This window comes from Petromyzon marinus, chromosome 22 (genome assembly GCF_048934315.1).
Source record: "Petromyzon marinus isolate PM22_M1 ecotype Great Lakes invasive population chromosome 22, UKy_Petmar_22M1.pri1.0, whole genome shotgun sequence".
Classification (NCBI taxonomy): Eukaryota; Metazoa; Chordata; class Hyperoartia; order Petromyzontiformes; family Petromyzontidae; genus Petromyzon; species Petromyzon marinus.
This window is the reverse complement of record NC_133688.1, coordinates 16,978,871-17,000,159: the sequence shown is the minus strand read 5'-3', so window position 1 is coordinate 17,000,159 and position 21,289 is coordinate 16,978,871. Positions and strand designations below refer to the sequence as shown.

The 21,289-nt window shown below is 42.1% G+C and overlaps 1 protein-coding gene across 5 annotated transcripts; it reads right to left on the bottom strand.

Moving 5' to 3' along the window:
• Window positions 1-222: 222 nt before the first annotated feature.
• Window positions 223-21,167, bottom strand: LOC116944900 (golgin subfamily A member 2-like). 5 transcript variants are annotated; one of them, XM_032958789.2, is made up of 23 exons: window positions 21,016-21,167; window positions 18,335-18,443; window positions 17,286-17,378; window positions 17,017-17,070; window positions 16,569-16,673; window positions 16,211-16,282; window positions 15,648-15,728; window positions 14,974-15,012; window positions 14,781-14,852; window positions 14,588-14,660; window positions 13,374-13,480; window positions 12,769-12,827; window positions 11,543-11,684; window positions 11,315-11,402; window positions 10,694-10,836; window positions 10,048-10,224; window positions 9,690-9,803; window positions 8,961-9,185; window positions 8,024-8,158; window positions 7,280-7,382; window positions 6,093-6,166; window positions 5,575-5,719; window positions 223-3,151 (listed from the first exon to the last, which is right to left on the bottom strand). In XM_032958789.2, exons 2-23 carry the CDS (start codon window positions 18,353-18,355, stop codon window positions 3,081-3,083), a joined length of 2,193 nt encoding a protein of 730 aa, XP_032814680.1. In that variant the 5' UTR covers window positions 18,356-18,443; window positions 21,016-21,167; the 3' UTR covers window positions 223-3,080. The 5 variants fall into 5 exon arrangements, with proteins under 5 accessions (XP_032814680.1, XP_032814681.1, XP_032814684.1 ...); XM_032958790.2 differs by having other exon boundaries at window positions 18,335-18,440; window positions 21,016-21,132; XM_032958793.2 differs by lacking the exon at window positions 16,569-16,673.
• Between the last annotated feature and the right edge of the window lie 122 nt (window positions 21,168-21,289).

Here is a 21,289-nt window from a genome sequence, read left to right as displayed (position 1 = left end):
GGTGAACTGCTGATCAACTGTGGTGTTGCCATTGTGTATACCGATGGCTGGACAGTACTTGAGTTTGGAATTGTTAATATCACTTGGATAAAACAGTGTGAGATGAGGCATTTACCTTTGGAATTTCTCTTATAAAACGAAAACCTAAAACCAATAAAAAAATAAGAAGACATCTGACCACACGACACGTCCACTGGAAAAACCACAAAACAAATATGAATGTAACTGTACAAAATACTCTGAAATAACTTTTATTTCTTTTAAAAAAACGATTCCAGGTGCATAGCTTTACATACAAATTAAAACATTCTTATACACATACGCAACCATTTGCTTTACCGACACCATAACCGGGTATTGTAATTGCCAGTACTCAAGTTCTGTTCATGAATACAGTATTAGGTTATTAAACCACGTCAGCAAAAGAACAAACTCCACTCGTACTGCCCACTGACCAAGTCCGCAGTACAACAGCTGGCAAGAGAGCATGTATTGATCGCAGAACCTTTCACAGCATGAATTACTTAAAGATCACAACTGTAGAGTTTGTATTTATATTAACTTTAAATAGACCGCTAGTGCAATTCCTTCATGTATTACTTACCCTCCTCACCTTTTATGACCTAATGTACAGTACAGATGTTTTGAACCTAAATATTTAAATTACCTGAGAATGTATACACATTCTATGCTGAGTAACAAGCAAATGGGACTGCACTGGGCAAAATCCAAAATGTTTCAACGTTTGTCTAATACAGGTCACACCGTACTATTTTGCATCATTTCTGCATCCACCCACAAACTCTCAAAACGCTCTCTCAAACTTTAAAACGTCATGTATTATAAAAGCCAAAGTCGGCATTCGTGCCACGAACTATCAACGTTCCATATCCACTTCTTAAATGCACCAATTTTTATACAGTTACAAAAAAAAACACAATCGAAGTCTGCATAATCGTACAATTTTCTTAATTCCGTTATTAACAGAGGTGAAGGGCTTAATCCTTAATAATCGCCAATTAAAATGTTGGTGTTCTGTATATGAAGGATATAAAAATATACATTCGATTTGGGCTTTGCATTGTCTTAAAGAAAGCCACTCTTTTTTTGTATACCAAGTACATGCTGGGGATGTAAGTTGGGTCTAGATACATTTCAGATACGGATTTTTTTCATATCGTTTCTGATTGCTCTAGCTATAAGACAACACAGGAAATGATGTCACGCATGTCAATTATGCACTTTCCTACCAAAGGTTGTGTGTGGCAAATGGCATCAGGTGGTGTCACTTTTGTTAGCGTGGAGAAAATGTTAAATTTATAAAGGATCTGTAAATCCGTGGGGGGGAAAAGCAATCTGAAAATGTCCTTTAAAAAAATCTGAATTTTTTTTACAACACCTTACCCACTATTGCCACCCACCAACATTCAGTAATACACGGCACCACTTGACTATCGACACAAGATAATAATTTTCGCATGAAAGATTAATGTAAAAACAGGTGCTTTGGCTTATAACGGCATCGTAGTCAACAACACTGGTGGCTTCAGCTCGGGGGCCACACAAAGTGGAGGGTTGAATATTGTTACATGTACATTGGTGTGCACACAGCTCAGCAATGCTTAAAGCAATTGCATTCCGAGCCTCGATCCTCCAGCGAGGTAAATAAATGATGCCAGTTGCGAGTGCATACATCATTGAACCACCACCGCAGTGCAGCTGCCAAGTGCATAGGTGCATTCAAGCAAAGTCACTCAACCCTCGACAGTGTGAAAAGTTAAAACCAGATTCTCGATACCACCGATATAACTTTTTCCACTACGGGACTTTGGCAGCCATTAATATAAATTATTAATTATGGACAGAGGGAAGAATATCTCACAAAATGAAGTGTGCTTCTCATAAGACGTGAATGATATGCTTATAGTTTGCACCAATGGTTTTTAATGTGACGACAAATGGATTTATGTTCAATATATTTTTTCATATTAAAACATTTAAAAATAAGATCATAAAGAAGTTTCCACATGACTACATACAAGCCTGAAGTGGGATTGGATAGAACAGAGAATCTAGTTTCAAACTATAAACCCCCCCTCCACCAAGCAGAAGCATGACATGTGCCACAGTAGTCTATCTTCGTAGTCTTAACATACAGCATTGGATATAAATGTTTTCAGTCCATGAGGCACATCACCGCAATGCAGGCCCACATAGCGGCCTTTGATGAAAATTGGTCCCCACTGGAAAACAAAAGATCATCGACTGTGTTCAACTATCTTCATTCCATGTGCAATTGAAATCCAAGGCAATCCAGTGCTCAATACATTTAACTTTGCAAATTAATGATACAGTTCACATTAATAAAGTGCATTTTAGGACACTACCACCACCACCAGAAAATAATACCTTATTGCCACGAAGGCAGCCACATTCAAAAAACACTTAAAACAAATCGAAACTTACACACAGTGCCCCCTGCCACTTTACACTGTGCACACGTCACCACGGATACAAAATAAACGTTCCCGCAAACCCAAAATATAAGAGGAAAACCAAAGCGCACTGTCGATAGGAAGTTCAAGTCGGGGGAAGAAGCGTGGAAAGATCGCCACCTTGTGAAAAGGCCTAGACTTGTAACAGCTGAACGCAGTTCTTGGAACGGATGTGCACGCTGCGGGAGGGCACCGCGTTGTGGCTTGAGCCGGCAACGCCAACGCAACGTCTACGACGTGGGCAAGAGAGGTGCTTTATTAACGTAACTTTGCTCCTGTAAAATTGTGGGACCCTCCGTCAATATCCGACAAGGCGGCCCTTTGAAGTAACGAGGCCGTGTTTACCGCAAAGTCCAGCTGAAAGCAATGAAGATTTTTATGAAACCTGGCTTTGGCAAGGTGATGACGCAAATTAATTGCACACCACCTTGTCTTGTAGCACACTGCGACGTAGCAGCAGGAAGCCTTGAAGCAGGAATTATTACAGTTGCTCTTGGGGCTTGTGTCTTCTGCCGAACGCCCAGGGAGTTCGCCGCTTTAAACGAGCTGCCTTGTGGAAGTGTAGCAAGGAAAGTATTCGATAGGTCACTGATGCTGCGCAGTGCCACCTTGGCTACATAACGCGGCTCCCGTTTCACACACAGCGGATGTTTCGGCTGTAAAAGAAGTGATTTAAATGACAAAAGTTAATTCACAGGTCTGTTACTGCATTGTCATTGAATAATGATCAAATTACAGTCCCTACACACAATTTGCTTTGACCAATTCAAAAACACATATAACCAAATTGGCCAATGTTTGAACTTGAATCTTGAGATTCCAAAAAAATAAACACTGAACAATTATAACTTCACTAACTACAAAATTCCTCAATCTGTGACGTGGTATTAATGATCCATCAAATTTCTGCAGAGTGTGGAACAGTATAGCAAGCTGCACCACAGCACACAATAAAAAACATTTAAATTTTTTATAATTATTGTTCTGAAGTGGACTTGTAAAACACACACTGCATAAAATTAAAAGTGCATCGTGCAAGTAGTAGCCACAATGCTGCTAAATAATCATGTACATCAAATAACAAGTTCATTCAACCATAACAACGGGCTTGTTATTTTATTCTTATTGACAGAGAGGGAAGACTTTGGCCGATTGATCTTATTTGGAAGTTAATGAGATTCACGGACAGTTTTATACGCCCTCACAAGGTGTGGTTCGGTGGTTGGTGATGTCATGATGATGTCATGATGGGCTCAATGGGGTGCTATGAGTCGTGTGAGTGTGGTTCGGTGGTTGGTGATGTCATTATGGGCTCAATGGGGTGCTATGAGTCGTGTGAGTGTGGTTCGGTGGTTGGTGATGTCATCAATGCGCTCAATGGGGTGCTATGAGTCGTGTGAGTGTGGTTCGGTGGTTGGTGATGTCATGATGGGCTCAATGGGGTGCTGAGTCGTGTGAGCTTGAACACTTTTACGTACATTCGGGGAGTTCAGAGCATGGATTGTCTGACTGAAGCTAATGTTTTTACATTGTTTGAAAAGCTATTCTGGTGGGATGGGGGGGGGGGGGTAACAGTAGGCCAAACATGCTGTCTGATTAACAGGAATGTGAATAGGCTATTGAAAAATAAAATGCCTGCACTTTAAAGTGTATACCGCATTTTCCCGCATATAACCCGCGGGGTATACCACTTTTTACGAACAAAACAAGGCCCTGCGGGGTATATGGATGTGCGGGCTATCCCAAAAATATTTTACACGCGTGACATGTCATAACTCGTTAAATGTTTTCATGGTAGGACTATCCACTATGCAACACTTACCTTTGACTAAAGCACTGCTGAATAAACCACTCACACTAAAATTGCATGTGATCACGTTTTAAATTAATAGTATGTACAATTAAACAAACATTTTTTAAGTGCGCGCACTGTTTACCGGCGACGGGAGAGCTGGGGGGGAGAGAGGTGGGGGGTTGGGGGGGTGGGGCAGCTGGGGGGAGAGAGAGGTGGGGGGGTTGGAGGGTGGGGCAGCTGGGGGGAGAGAAAGGTGGGGGTTGGGGGGGGTGGGGCAGCTGGGGGAGAGAGGTGGGGGGTTGGGGGCGAGGCAACGGCGTCACCGTAGTGCCGCCATTGTCTGCGCAGTGCGCAATCTACCAGTGCTAAAATTGTACTTATCTACCAGTTACGTGTTACTTATTTATTGGATATTTACTTTTGTTACTTATTTACTGTTTTAAGTTCACTCGTTTGTGGTTAGTTTGTTTTCTTTGTGCACGTTGATTTTAATGTTAACAGTTGATAGTGGAATGTATTACAAATGTAAACTTCGTATTAATATGGAATTAAGCTTCGGTAACGACGTTAAATATATGAATGCATGCGGGGTATATGGAGGTGCGGGCTATCTGAAATTTGTTTTACACAAAACGCTATTTTTGCGGGCTATATGCGTCTGCGGGTTATATGCGTGTGCGGGGTATATGTGGGAAAATACGGTAATTTGACAACTACCACTAAGGTATGCAATAGAACTGTGGAAATACCACAGTGAAATAACCTCATCTTAAAAACAAACCTATAGATTACAATGACTCTTAACTGTTTTCTGTAACCAGTTTATACACTTTTCAATCAGTTTAACTTAAAAAATCGCGACGTCTGTCTGATCTTTCATGTAACCCACTTCGCCTCAGCCGAGTCCACACGTTCTTCGTAACGGTTTGTCGCCATCTACTGGCAAAATAAAGATCGAATTATGTAATTGGTTCAAAATAATTGCTAATTGGTAGCAAAAAAAACTGATTTAAGCTAAAACTACCAAGTAAGGCCCACTGAGCTACATAGATCTTTTTTCAGAAGTGACCTGGCCACAAATGTTAGCTCAACGACGTGGCTTATCACATGAAAAATACATAGCTGCCAAATACTTGATAACGCACGTTTTCTAAATATGGAGGGAAAAACCGGAGGACCCGGAGGAAAATCCACGCGACTACTGGGAGAGAGACATGCAAACCCCAAATATAGTGCAGGCGTAATGAAAGAGCACTCAAACGGCGGACGAGACTGTCGTCTGACCTGATGAAGTGTTGCCGTCCTCAATGGCCGAGTCGGCGAGTGACTGCCCAGCGTTCGCTCTTGCGCCACTTGCGAAATAAGCCACCCACTGGTTCCTCTCTGCAAGCAGCCACTGAGCAAGTGCTTGAGTCTCTGCCAGCTTGGCCTGAAAAACACAGGTGAAACAAATGAGCCTCTTAAACTAACACCCATAGGATGTGTACCATCAACCCGCTGGAGCAGAGTTCAACTGTTAAACCAAGGTCAAAATCAGTGGCGAGTGCCAATATGAACTCCTCCTGGTTCCCCCATCGCTTCGGCAACAGGCGCGAACAAACATGGTGAAGTATGGTCAAACAGCCCCCCCACGATCGCAACGGCGTAAGGTAGGCCTTCATCCAACAGTCGTTTGAACAAATAACTATTATTGCATCATTATAATACACATTACCGCGCTTTATACGGTAACATATTAAGATACAAACATAAGCGATATATATCACAGGCTCTGTTGCAATAATGTAAACGTCAATGTTTACCTCCAAGCCTTCCTTTTCACTTAACACGAGCTGAAGGTGTTTCTCTTGCTGGTTGAACAGTATTCCAAGCTCACCTGCAACGTAAACAGCTGGTCAGTCTCAAGTGTGAACACAACGCTTCAGCCATAGCCAGTATTTGCCTATTCACTCGGTCCGGCAGAGCACCCTAAACTGAGGGCTCGTGGGCCACAACTGGCTCACGAAGGCTTCTCGAGTGGTCCTTTGAGCAATGGGCTGCCAAGAGATATGGCTCGCCCTGAGATGAAAGACGAACAAGAGATTGAGATGAAAGCTGTAAACACGATAGAGGATTAGCAACGTCAAAGTGAGATAAACAAGAGAGATAAACAACCTGGAAATAAGAGAGATTAGAGGTCACATGTACAGATGATAGGAGGTCTAACGGCTGTACATGTGACGTATGATGTCATGTGGTACGCCAGCAAATGCTAATTTTATCACGTGGCCCGCCCAAAAATACAGCTCAAGAGGCCTGTGTTACAGTATTTACGTAGGATACAATCATAAGATCAAGTAACAAATCAGAATCCTCATTTATCTTGGAGAAATCCAATGAACAGATGCATTAATCAGAGCAAAATATGCCTTTAGTAATTTAATGTGACTCCATAAATCTGGGCAGTCCATCTCATGAGCGTCTACAAATAGACATTACTGAAATACACTATGAACATCACGCCGTTTCACTTTATATAAATGCCATCTCCCGCTGTGGTGCACGCAAGTAATAAATTAAATTGTGTGCCTTTAACTGTCAGATAAGGAATTAGCTAAATATATATAAAAGAGATGCCACACTGCAGGGCTAAAGGAGTGGATGGAGACAGAGGAGAGAGCGGGAGATGAAAGAATGCCGTGAAATTAGATCAGGACAGTGGATGCGACTGGAGAAGAGGCAGAGAATGAAATAATACGGGGTTAGAGCAGTGGTCGGCAACCTGCTCCGACCGAGCAGCATGCGGCTCTTTGAAGACTGCTTTGTGACGATATGTACTAAGGGACCACCGTCTCGCATTCACATTTTTACCAAACTCCAACAAAAAATGGCTCTTCTTGTTAGTTTGGTTGCCAACTCCAGGGTTAGAACATCCGAGCAACTGACACCATGCAAATAAGACATTGGGGGCTTCGAAGAAAATTATCACTGTGCCACCAAGAGTGCTTACCAATGTTGCTGGCTCCTCCGGGCAGGTTTCTGCACCTACTTTCAAGCAAATCCAACCGTTCTATAAGCGTGACCCTCTCTTCCATCATGTCGACAAATTTAACCTGCGAAGGCAAAATTTGCAAGAAAAATTCAGATGCATTTCATTGCCCCCACTGAACAGGACGCCGTCATGACGTAATGTTGAGCACACGACTTGCAATCCTGAAGAAACCGGTTCACTCTCCTGTCACGGCAGTTGAAACAATGTGGCAAGTTTCTTAAATTTCTCCACCGCCTTCTGTCCACGCGGCGGTATAAATGGTGGGGTAAAGTGTGGGTACTCCCACCTCTTTTAAGACGTCTGACCAATGTATAACAAGTACACTACACAGCTCCCTCTACTGGAGGCCCTTTCGCCCGCAGTGGCGATAAAACAGATTCACTTAACCCTTTCCTGTTCCGAGACATCAGCAAGTTGCAAGGTGGGGTCCCATTCACCGCTGAATCTCAGAACGCACAAACGGTTAGCGTTAATTTTATTCAGAGGCGTAGCGCTGCTGTTTATAAAGACACTGTACTCGCCACAGAGAACTGTAGTGGCATGACTGCACCCTACGGTAGCACGCCTTCCCGCATGGCTTTGTGGGAGCCTCGGTTACCGATGACATGTGTATGTCATCGTACGTGTACGTCATCAGAATATGAAAAGATCGAACAAACTTTGGAGTTCTCAGTAAAACAGAGTACAGCTTTCCTCACTCACCTGCAGCTTCTCCATGTCAGCATGCAAGGCGTCAAACACAGACCTCGTCACAAACGTGGCGCTTGATTTTTCAGAGATGAATGCAATATGCTCCACAAGAGCCTTGGCCTTTTCTTTCAGCTTCCCTTCTCTCATCTACAAAAGCAAAATCGGCAGCAATGTTCGTGACGGTTTTGAGAACATCATGGGACTATGCATGTTACACCATTCGCTCACCTTTTTCATTGGTTTTATAAACAATGCTGCCATGCATGGACCGTGGGCAAAGCACAATGTTTAGAGTAAGTTACCAGACAGTCTGAATGACGGAAGGTGAACAAAAGATTGGAAATAAATATCGCTAAGTTCCTTTACACCATCAGATGCAAGTTCAATTATTGTAGGCAGCGAAGACGTAGGTTTCATGTTTGTTACATACTTGACTAAACGTTTTAAAAGAGCATGTCGTGCAAACAAAAGCTAACCTTTATCCTATACACTACCCTGACCAAGACTCTGACAATGGCAGAGGTTCAGCAATTGATAATGGCTTAAAAAAAAACCCAAGATGTTTAGCTCGTGTTTGAAATATTATTCTCTCCAAGCAAGAGATGCCATGAATACACAAAAAAAATACCCGAATGAAACAAACACTTAACTGCAGTGTTTCTTGTTTTTCATTAAAATATCTCGCTTAGAAAATCACTCGACAGATTGAGCTGCCTATTTGCAAGGGCATCCACGGTGTCAATTGATGCATCGAAAGCAAATGCTTAACGACGCGTGTACACTTTTCGCCGATAACTTATACAGTACACATTCATACAGTGAACATCACACCCAGTCAAACACAAACACACACATAGGTAATCAAATGACGCACACTGCCGATTCACACAGAATGTTCCCTGGCTGTAAGAGTTGCACAACGTTAAACCGATGGAGAAGTGTCGAATACCTGTGCATTCATAATCTCTCCCTGCAGAGCTTCAATCACTTTCTTTTCCCGGTGGCTTTCGTGCATCACCTGCTCCATCATCTGAGTCTGCATATGGTACTTCCTGGTCACGGCTTCCATCTCGGGTAAAGCGCGGTCAGACCTTTCGGCCGAATGCCTCACCATCTCCCGCAGACCATCATTCCCTTGTATCAGCTCCTGGTGCTCCTTCACCTGATCGGTGAGCTATGTCACATCGGTCACAGGAGGGAAGAGCGGCATAACATTTATGAACAAAATCGAAGCCGTATGAAGTAATTTATATATTTGATTTTGTTTCTAGACCACAGGGCTAAAATGAAAACGTGCAACTTAGATTGCAGCCTGAAATAAACAGAATCTATCAACAAGGCTGTCAGAACGTATGACTTTGTAGGAATTATTTTTCAACGAAGATGTGATATATGATCACTCAAGTGACGTAGCAATCGATTGTGGAATTGTGGAGGTGGCACGTTTGCACCGGGGTCCACGGACTAGTGGGGACCAGGCACCGGGCCTAAGAAGGCGGAGGGGGGGGGGGTCATTTAATTCCTTGTACCAGGACCCTCGTCAACCATGCTATTACGACTGCTACTGAACCTACTGTCATCGGTTAATTTAACAGAATGTCTTTGCAAAAAATTGGCTCGCTTAGTACTCGATGTAAAACGGAACTACAGCCCGATGTGTCTAAGAGAGTGACAACACCTTTCGCTCCAACTCGTCTCTCCTCCGCACAGCCTCCACCAGTCGGAGCTCCATGTTACCATTGGCTTGTTTCTCAGCTTGCAGCTGAACGTTCAGTTCAGCAATCTCGTGTCTCTGCATTTGGGATAACCGGGGAGCGTACAACACAGGCGTGGCATACAATAATGCTGCAATGGCGTTACCTGCCGATGCTTTCCCACGTTCTGTAGCAATGAATCGGGAAAACGCCTGCAAAGTCGAAACTCCAATCGTGAACACACATTGATAATATAATAAAAGCAGCCAAGTCAGTTCCATCAACTATGAAAATGTACATCGTCACGAGAAATTGGTGATAGGCACATTCGCGGTAACTGACCAGCGTTTCTATTGTTGCTTCTTGCCGCTCCACTTGCTCAAGTGTCTGCTGCAACTGAACCACAGTCTTGGCGTAGACAGCTTTTTCTCGCTTCATTTCGCTGCGCAGTTGGGATGTGTCCTGCTTCTGTTCGCTAAACGCCTTTACCTCCTCTTCCAGATTTGTCAAACGTTCCGCCTGTAACACACCCAACGACAATGAACCAGCAAGCGTTTGTAGCGATTGCAACGGGGCTTACAAAGTTGTTTCGTTCTCGTATTTTCCTCTTTTTTTTACACGGAGTTGCGGTGTTCATCATCATCACCATCAGCCACATGGCCAAGGCCGGGTCAGAATCAGAATATTTATTTATACTTGAGGAATCCGATGAGCTATAAAGCTCTTTTTCACAGATGTCCAGTAGGGGCAGGTCAAGACACACTCGCTACCGACGTTAGCTATGGTTGGTCATCAGGTCGCCAGGTTCATAGGGCAGTGCTCGCATCACTACAACAGTGCTGCCCCGACCTTGGAACATGTTTTTTAATACATATAACAATTAATTCCATGCAGTGTTTGCATTCGAATGCTTGTTATTATAAAAAATCTGGGATCATAGGTCATAGTGGTTGTGAACCGACTGTTACGATCATCGAGCCACTTTCACCTGATCGTGAAAGTGATCCAAGAGCTCCTCTCGTTCATCCACAAGCTTGGCGATCTGAGCCTTCAGAGACTTGATGAACACATCCTTGTCTTCATCCTTGTCACCGCTAATCGACATATACATGTTCCCGCCATCCGAGACACCTTTGAATAAAGGACATTAAACATATTAAAGAAATGGCCGGCTGTATGGGATGGGGGGCAGAGATCTGAACTGGCACCACTAAGTTCCTGGGTTTAAAGCCAGGTAGATGGCTGTGATGAAACTGGGTTATTGAGTAGAGTGAGTTGATGGTCTAAGCACAGTCACCAAAGACTGTACACAAAAAACAATAATCCAATTATGTTCAATCTGGTTCCGCACTTAATTGGCTACGTTCCAGTTTTGAAATGTTTAAATAAGAGTTTGGCTGTCGTGTGACAAATATTAATCTCATATGCAAAGTGCTACCCTCTACTATGTGGATCAGAGGTCACTCAAACAAATATCAGAGGCGACTCTTGCGACCCGAATAAAGAATTCCATCTCGTGACATGACACAAAAGCACAATGGGGATAAGACTGGAGGAAAACTACTGATAAATAATGTATTTATGATGACAAGTAAATGCCGTGACACACCCGCTTTTGTCCGAAGCCCTCCGACACTGCCCTCAGGGCCTTGTGTTTTCGCGAGGCCGTTTTCATATTCCCGCAGACGCTCCTCCACCTGGGACATTAATAATTTAAAAAGAAACCTTCACAAACAACTGATCAAATTTTAAAATGCGAGCAATGCGATACCGTGGCAAGCACCCGAGCGCGCCACTACAAGAGACAAACAGCTGACATTAGGTCCGTGTGCATTACCTTTTTGAGCCTGAGCTCTGCTCCTTCCAGTTCCTTGGTCTTCACCTGCAATTCTGATTGATGCGTTTTAGAGTCTTGTGTGCTGTCCGATAGTTTCTCCATCAGTTCTGCATTCTTTCTAATTGCCTGATCCCTTTCGATCCTGTTCGGGTAGGTCGTTAAATTATAAATTGCACGTTAAAACGCATCTTACGACTTGCACAGGTGCGAAATTGTACAATGTGCTTTAATTTACATACAAAAGCACTGTACTATTTTGCACACATGCAAAGATAAATTCACGTGGTGCCTTAGCAGCATCCAGTACTTTCTTCAGCACTTTATCACTCCGCTGCTGGACGAAGGCTTCCCCACACCTTGTCAATCATGGGGATTGTTTGACCATACTTCACCACCCAAGTCAGTGAAGGAGAGGGGGCCTAAGACCGGTTAAGTTATCACTCATCAATGATGATAGCCATTGAACTCAGATAAGAGGTAGATAGCAGAGTGTGCTAACCACTGTGCCACCACCCTCATTTACATTAAACATTTAATAATGTATTTGTTTAGAGCATCTAAATGCGATCGCATTTCAAGATGCTTTATAAATAGGAGAAACATGTCCATGTACAGTTTCAAGAGGATTCATTAATTTGTTTACACAAAAGGGACTTTAGTAACATTCTGCATTTCAGAGGGAATTAAATAAGCGTAGGTTCTAAGCGTATATCAATGCACTTCTCAGGAACACTATTCATTTCCATGGAACTTAAAGTTGGAGATTAGTCTACGGTGTGCAGGGATGTAGGAATTCAGTGAGCATTTCTCACCATGATAGGAACAATGCCAGAGGAGATGGAAGCAATAATAAATGCTGCAATTGGGTACGAGGGTAGGCATGCATTGAGGGATTAATGCAGTAGGTTGTGCATAAAGGTAGATTGTTTTTTAAAGGGTCCTGCATTGGGATATCTGGAAAATTCCTGTTTCGGAGTTTGTGATATTGGAAGCCGGAGTATCTGGGGAAAACCTAGGCATATAAATATACAACTGCAACGTTTGCTCAGTCAGACTGGTTCAGGAACCCAGTTGCAGTAGTGTCCTCTCCCGGCTATCATATTTCCCAGCAGGGTTGGGAGCGTCACAAATTTGCATGATCCACCCAATCCTTGCCTCCAAAGTTTTAGATCACAAGTGTGCACCACCAAGGCCAACTCGTAGCACATAACAAACCATCCACTTACTTTATTTTGTACATGTCCATTTTAATTTCACTCCTCTGCTTTTCCAAATTCTTGCATAACTGATCAAGAGAGGAAAGCACACAATGTTAGGACAAAAAAAACAACATTGTACCATTTTGCAGATATAAGGCAATACGATAATGAAATAATTTGGCGATTATAAAAACAATGGCATGTGTAAAGAGCGTTCCTTAATTCCTGTATCTGAGACTGCGTGCCTAAAATGTTCACATGTATATTTACACACATAGAGCGGACATGTGAGAGTGGTAAGACAGACACGGTAGTGTCTTCGCGATAAGGATGAACTGAAATGTTCATGCAATGTTAACGGTAATAACTTGTCAACCTTTCATGGAAACATAAACTCTGCACACCAGAAAATTACATTGAGAATTGTTGATACGTTTTTGGGGTGGACGTATGTAAAAAAACTTTTTAAACTAGACTAGCATAGCATCTAACCTATGGAATTCTGTAACACAAAACTATCCAGAACATTAGCGTCGGTAATGCACTTTGAGCAGAGTTTAAGTAAACTTAACAAAAACAGATAATACAATAGTCATAATATAACAAGCCCGGGAGAGAGGAGGTTAACAAACCTTTTCAAAGTGCTGATGGTGTGCTGCGGCACTGTTGAAAGAAATCTCCAATTCCGCCAAATGACGATGAGAAATTTGCAGTCTGCTGTCCAAGTGGGAGGCCTCATCTAGGATGGCAAAAAGGACGCACGCAAGGGGATTGAAGCAAAGTCATCTGGTTTGCAATCATTTCAAGCGCAAACAGCACAATTCAGATGTTGACTGTACACAGCAGCAGAGTTCATGTATTGTAAGTCATCCTACCACGATGCCACATAAACTGCCAGTATTAAACCTACAGTGGCACACACTGCAATGAGTAATGTGCTTGTGTCTAAACATGTAATCATTCAACCCCCCCCCCCACGACCACCCAGACATTGGATGAACTGTTAGGATTAGGGGGCCACAATTCCACTGAAGAATTGTCTTTTTTGTCAAGTTTGCACTGCCCCGTTTGAATCGTTTATCAGCACGTCTGATTTGTAGGGTGTTTTTTTTATCTACAGTATTGGCCGGACTGTACGCAATTTTCTTAAATCCTATACGATTGCTTATTAAAGCATAATTTGATGCATGTGTCATGAGCTTATAAGGAGATTTAATCAACGAACGATTACATGCCTACTTATCTCTGTGATAAGAAACAAACTGCACGTAAATTGTCGATGTGAAATCAGTGTAATGTAATTCTAAATGTGTAAAAATTGACACGTGTATACATTGTATTCTAAGAGCAGACTACCCAATTGTTTAATACAGTGGGAAGCTGGATATAAGCACATCTCATATAAGAACAGTTTTCATAAAAGAAACATGATTATATTGCAGTGGTGGGAGGAAGGGGAAGGGAAACCTCTGACACAAGTACACTTCAGAAAAAAATAACACACGGTCTTTTTCACACGGGGTGTGCTTACATCCAGCTTCTATTGCCGGGGCCTGCAACCAAAATAACAAGGAGGAGCCATCTTTTTCTAATTCGGTATATATATATTTTTTTTAACAACCTCAATATTTCAAGAGCCACAATGCAATGTGAATACAAGGCGGTGGGTCCTTAATAAATAACTGTCACGAAGCAGTCCTCAAACGAGCCGCATGCGGCTCGGGAGACGCATGTTGCCGACCCCTGTACTACTGCAAATGGCATGCCGTGTTATATGAACGTCCCAAAATTTATACCAAAAATACCTCCAAAGCCATAACAAGGTTCACGCTGTGCAGTGACTTACTAGCTTTGTCTTGGGCCAAACGTTGTGCATAAGCGAGTTTATCCCACAGTTCAGTGTTTTGTGCAACATATGCCTGAAAAAAAAAATATATAACCAAGTTAATTGTCAATGACGAATATGATTGTATTAAAAATATTGCAAATTCTGCAGGCAAATCAAATACGTGAATAAAATGCAACACTATGTTCTCTACCGCAAGTTGTTCTTGTAATTGGGCATACTCCTTCCGGTACGCTTCCTCTTTTTGTGTTTTCTCTTTGTCGTTCTGCATTGACAAATTAATAATAAATGGTCACATATATACACAACTAAATGCGGGGGCAAACATTTTCCAAAGTGATTTCAAATCGCACGTCCAACCGAAAAGTATTAAAATGATATAATACCTTTCGCATCGTCTCCGACAGAACTTGTGCTTTATGTTCCTAAACGTACACAAGAATAAACAGAAAAAGGTGCACTTGCATTCATTGGTTTTACCCGAAGAAGAATCCACGTTTTAAAAACACAGGGAAAAAAAGCCGTGGGTTTGCAGTCCAATTAGAATCCTTGTTTGTGGCTGCATCCTCAGCATACCAACTGGATGCCAGAGTTATGGAAATACAGGCCAAAGACATGAATGAACATGTGTGGAAAAGCAAAGAAACGCGTCTTAGTTGCCTCACTCTTCATTTGCCAACTCACACAGGAAACGGGCAGGATCGTTCGCATCGAAAAATAGCAACTCTAAATGCAGCGCATTGGAGTTTGAAGTGCTACCAGCTGTTGGGCTATATCATAACTCTGACGGGGGGGGGGGGGGGGATGGGGACAACTCCCGTTTTAGAAACTTTCCTGAACTCAATACAGTATACCCCTTTGCAGTCGCCTTGAAAATAGTCACCTCGTGTGGAGCCGGAATGAGCATCAATCAACACAAGGAAATATTTATTCCGGAGATATGTAACTGTTAGTTAAAATAGCATGCAACACTCCCGGTTACAGTAGCCGATACAATATTACATTGGACCTAAGAAAAAAAAAAGCAACTCAAGTACCCTTGTAAATAGAGAGCACTTACCAAGTTTTGTATCTGTGACATCAGCTGTGTGTTTGCATTGCCACTGGCCTCCAGAGCAGCTGTCAGCTCATGGATTTTCACCTGGTTATTAATCAACCGCACACGTAAAAATTTTTTTTATATTCTTTGGGTCTTTCGGTAAAGTCACGTAGATAGGTTCAAAGAAAGTAACAAAAAATAACAAACAAAAAAACGACGACGTTTCGATCGCAACACAAGCGTTCGTCATCAGGAAGAACCCTTATGAATTCCTGCAGCCACGAAAGCTTTAAGTCGAGACATGAACATTATTTTTTATCAGCAATGTCACGTAAAATAAATAACAATTGTAAGTATAATTAACACCAAGCTTTCTACCAAAGTTAGTTATGATTCCTAATTGATATTTAGGTTAGATGAAGTAAGTAAAATGTGTATTGCAAACCCTAATTCAATGAAGTTGTGACGTGAACTGTGTAAAATTATTACTGCTTCAGCACTACTGGTGTGTCGCAGAGCAATTCACAACCATTTACAATCACAAGTATTTCTGAGTGTTACATCAAACAATGTGCAAGCCATACTTCGAGGTCAAAAGAGTTTGGAGGATATCCATTCTTCTCGCCATTCAGTCCATTCTGAATGCAACTCAAAGGCTACACACACACACACGCAAAATAAAAGTTTAAAAAACACGAATCATTGTATAATGTTGCACGAAGATGTTGACTTCAACACGACAAGTCTAAGCACAGATCTGAAGGATGTATAAGTGTGGTTGTACAATAAGGAAAACACGTTGGCCACACCTAATAATTAAAAATATTAGTCAAGCAAAATGTGTCATGCAGTGTTTTAAGAGCCGTGTTAATAAGCCTGCAAGAATTCGAGTATTTCAAGAGACATTTCTTAATACGTATATTTATCGTAATTCTAACAGACCTGGATGGCTTGTGAGGGACAAGTGCCGCTTTCCTGACTCTGAGTCAATCTCTCTGATGTGTCAATCTTGTTGGTTAGCTCGCTGCTATCCCCTGCATCAACCACCTGCGGCATGCAAACATTGTTACATGCGCTTCAACGTCTTTGGCCACCTACAAAGATTAAAGAGTAACTGCGGTGGCACGCACAACATGCATTAAGCAATCAAACTCAGTAAGTTAAGTCAAACAGCAAGGTAACGGTGCAGCCCCGAAAGTGCTTGCTCACGCCACTGCTGGCAGAAGGGCCTCCACTAAAGAAAGCTCGAGCCTCTCTACCACTCAGGCCAGACATCGTGGAAGAGGTGATTAGTTAGTAGACAAAAGCCAATGGTTTATTTTCCACAAGGTTAATAAATTAGAGTGCACATTCATTTTTCTGCAACGGCGAATAACACCCAATTATTTACCGGCAGCTTGTTTGGCACCTTCATGTCTTGAGCATTAATGTCCAACACACATCCCTGTAAATATAAAGCGCTTTTAGCAGGCTATTTTGCCTGCAAATAATCAGAAAGACGACGGCTGACTTTTGTTCACCAACAACTTCCTAATAGTCCACTTAATGTTGAGATTGATTCACGGTGATTCGTATTACGACTCGTGGCCAATTTCTACGTAAACAAAAGCAGGGCATTAAATAACCAATGATTGTATACTGCTGCTGAAGATTACTTACCATGGGTCTGCTGGGCAGCAGCTGTACCGCCATCTCTCCAGGCATAGCTGGAGCAGCCTGATTATGTGATCGTCTTCTTTTGTCACCCATAAACTGCAAAGTAAACAAAATTGCCGCTAAATTTCAATAATTAACCTTTTGCAACCAATATTACGGTTCGACATTGATTTTTGGGTTAGATCGTACAAGTGCAAGTGAAACGCATATAGTAAACCCTCCTCCACCCATCACAGAAAATTAATAAAATTGCCCACTTGTTAGATTTCTCTCACATGAAAGCCTGCCTTCGAAAAGCAAAAGGCATTGATGACAAGAAAAGTTCAAACGCATCATGCATATATATTAATCAGTAATCTTTTCAGCAAACATGTCTTCAGTCCTGCCAGATGCTGCAGCTGCCTGTGATATGACAAATTCCACATTCCAGTGTGACTTTTACTTGCTTTTGAAATGCCTTTCTATTTCTGTTGAAAGATGCTTAAACTTTACTATCTGCCTTATGTCAAGCAAACAATTATTTATCTGACCAAAACCAAGTTCAACTGGGAGTACCAAAGCAATGGCAAGTACACACAACGCAGCCATTGGAAAGAAGCAAATATCGATTGTCACGTGGGCACTGAAGTGTTTACCAATGTGTAATTACTGTACATTTAAAAAAGAAAACAGGATGCCAAGAAAGCATGTGACAATTCAACAGTTTGTCCCAGCTAAATCGATCCCTTACAAAGTGGTTAAAATTATAAACCCTTCCAAGGCGTATGGTTGGCTGTCATCTGTAGAGTTAGAACTATGACCCATTGAATAACTATAGAACTAGTGAATTAAATTATTATTTAATGTATCAATAAATTTTCATTAACTATGAGCAAGCTAGCAAAAAATGCATACAATCTGCATAATGGTGGGTGTGCACTGCCACGAGTTTCTAATGTTTAGAGACAAGATGTCTAGCATCGACCAATTTAACCTGGATGGACAATAAATTCAGTATTTGTTCTAGAACGTATTACTCAATTTCATTGCAGAATCTTTTCAGCATTCCTTACCTGGTTAAACGAAGTATTCATCAGCTACTTCATCCCATGACCAAACTACTGGGACATTCACAGGGTCTCCTTCGCAGCCAACAGCCGATTTCAACGTGCTTGCCACCTGCTGAAATGAGGGAAATCGATGAACGCTAAAGCCCTGACACACATCCAACCAGTCAGACTTAGTGGCCTCACAGATCTCCCTTATAAGACATCGTGAACCTATGATTAAATAAAGGACAAAATAGTACCGGATCCTAGACTCCACGGCTAACTTTCTGCAGATAATGAAATGCAATGATCTGCAGGAGGAAGTACAGCAAGTAGATTCAGGCTCAAGATTAGCTACCGAACCTAGCTGAAGACTGCAGGAGAAGAAGCTCATTGTGCTTGTAGGAGGCAGTACAGCAAGCAGCCATTGGGTTAGATACAAATTGAGCCCTCTGGGCTTATACATCTTCCTCTTTTTAAAAAAATAAGTACACAATGCATGCCAACTGGTCAAATAAAGGGCATTTTCGAGTAACTGTTTTCACACCACAACAACTACTCACATGAGTCCCCTCTGGGATCTCTGCTGTTGTAAATTATAAACACCAATACCCTGTAAAATGGTTAAAGGATGTATTTGTCAGTTCCTTGACTCCCATCAGTGCATTGCGTGGCCTGAGGAAGAAGCTTAACATGCTGTATGATGCTGTACAGCAAATAGCTAATCGGTCAAGGACAAGCTGGGCCTTCTGACCTCACATATATCCCTTTGAGGATTATTAATTATTCATCCCAATGCTATGCTACGTGGTTGAATAAAGTTAAACGATTATAGCTACTTGACCTGTAGCCAAACAACTATATTTTCACAGATTTCAACTCACTGGAATTAAACATTCTCAATGACCTAATAATGTTTAAAAACTTAATTAATGTCAACACCTTAACTCCACAGGCACTGGACTGGGCAATTTTAGCTCAAATATCTCACTTGTTGGAAATGATCTAAATGCTTTTGCAATACCCCTCCATGAAAATCAACAGAAAGTCCACCAGTGAGATGTTATATTTCACGAACATCCCAACGTTTGGAATACATATTACACTATAAATTACACTTTAATTTGCAGAAAATGTTACACACACAGTTCTTGAATAATGTAACTTTAGTATTGTTATGCATTAATGCAAATAGTCTCTGGTTCTTTCTGTAAAGTCACGTAGATAGAAAAATAATCATAAAAATCAAGGAATAAAAATAAAATAATAAAAGACACGAACAGATTTCTTATTCAATTTATTTGTTATTCTTTTTCTATCTAAGTGACTTTACCGAAAGAACCAAAGATTATGAATTCCTGCAGTCACGAAAGTTTTAAATAAATGCAAACGCCCACGGCTCACAAATGCAAACTAACGAACCTTCAAGGGTTCAGTGTCAATGATCAAAGACAACAGTCAGTGCAGGGCATCTTAAGGATGTTTATGGTAAAGTGGGAATGCCCACATCTCACAGGACCAGTTACCCGATAGCTCCTTGATCACACAGATAATCGGCTGACTCCCCTCCGGTATAACACGTGATCCCCAACGCCCTGTCAAGTGATTAAATACCAACAATATATGATTTGACCACACAATAGCACACTTTCCCTGTAGCTCACAGATCTTCCTTGTGGAAGTTCATTCCCCAAGGCCCTGTAAAGTGATTAAATAAAGGCCTTGTCAGGTGGTTAAATAAAGGCCTTGTCAGGTGGTTAAATAAAGGCCCTGTCAGGTGGTTAAATAAAGGCCCTGTCAGGTGGTTAAATAAAGGCCCTGTCAGGTGGTTAAATAAAGGTTGTCAGGTGGTTAAATAAAGGCCCTGTCAGGTGGTTAAATAAAGGCCTTGTCAGGTGGCTAAATAAAGGCCTTGTCAGGTGGTTAAATAAAGGCCTTGTCAGGTGGTTAAATAAAGGGCCTTGTCAGGTGGTTAAATAAAGGCCTTGTCAGGTGGTTAAATAAAGGCCTTGTCAGGTAGTTAAATAAAGGTCCTGTCAGGTGGTTAAATAAAGGCCCTGTCAGGTGGTTAAATAAAGGCCTTGTCAGGTGGTTAAATAAAGGCCTGGTCAGGTGGTTAAATAAAGGCCCTGTCAGGTGGTTAAATAAAGGCCTTGTCAGGTGGTTAAATAAAGGCCCTGTCAGGTGGTTAAATAAAGGCCCTGTCAGGTGGTTAAATAAAGGCCTTGTCAGGTGGTTAAATAAAGGCCTTGTCAGGTGGTTAAATAAAGGCCCTGTCAGGTGGTTAAATAAAGGCCTTGTCAGGTGGTTAAATACAGGCCCTGTCAGGTGGTTAAATAAAGGCCCTGTCAGGTGGTTAAATAAAGGTCCTGTCAGATGGTTAAATAAAGGCCCGGTCACGTGGTTAAATAAAGGCCCGGTCAAGGGGCTGATAAAAGCCACCAATGTCAACTCCGTGACACCGCCAACCACGGCCGCTCTCACCGCCTCGACCCCACCACCACTCCCCCCCACGTTGTCCAACACGGAACCTCCACGTAGATCAAAACTTCGCGCATCAAACATCAACGGTGGTTCTCACGACCTCCGGCGGACAGCCCCGGTAAATAGGCAGGCAGGCAGGCAAGCAAACAAACAAACACGATTTATTTTTAAATGAGTTAGGACAAGAAGAGCGATGATAATGTTTGCGCGGTAGAGTTTACCTGCAATCCGCCACCCTGAGGCTGCGTCCTCTCGGCGGCTCAGCTGTTTATGTCGCTCGCGCTGACGTCATCGGGAAGGACGTCTTGTCTTAAAAAGGTTTTTTTTTCTCTACTTGTAATTAAGTGTTTCAACTCACGTCGTGTCCTGATTTAAAATAAAACTATTTAAAACGAGCGCGTAATTAAAATTTGTTTTTATTTGCAGATAATAATAATTAAAAAGGGGGGGGGGGGGAACCCCAGAGCTCTCTGCCGGAAGTGGAAAGATGTCCGC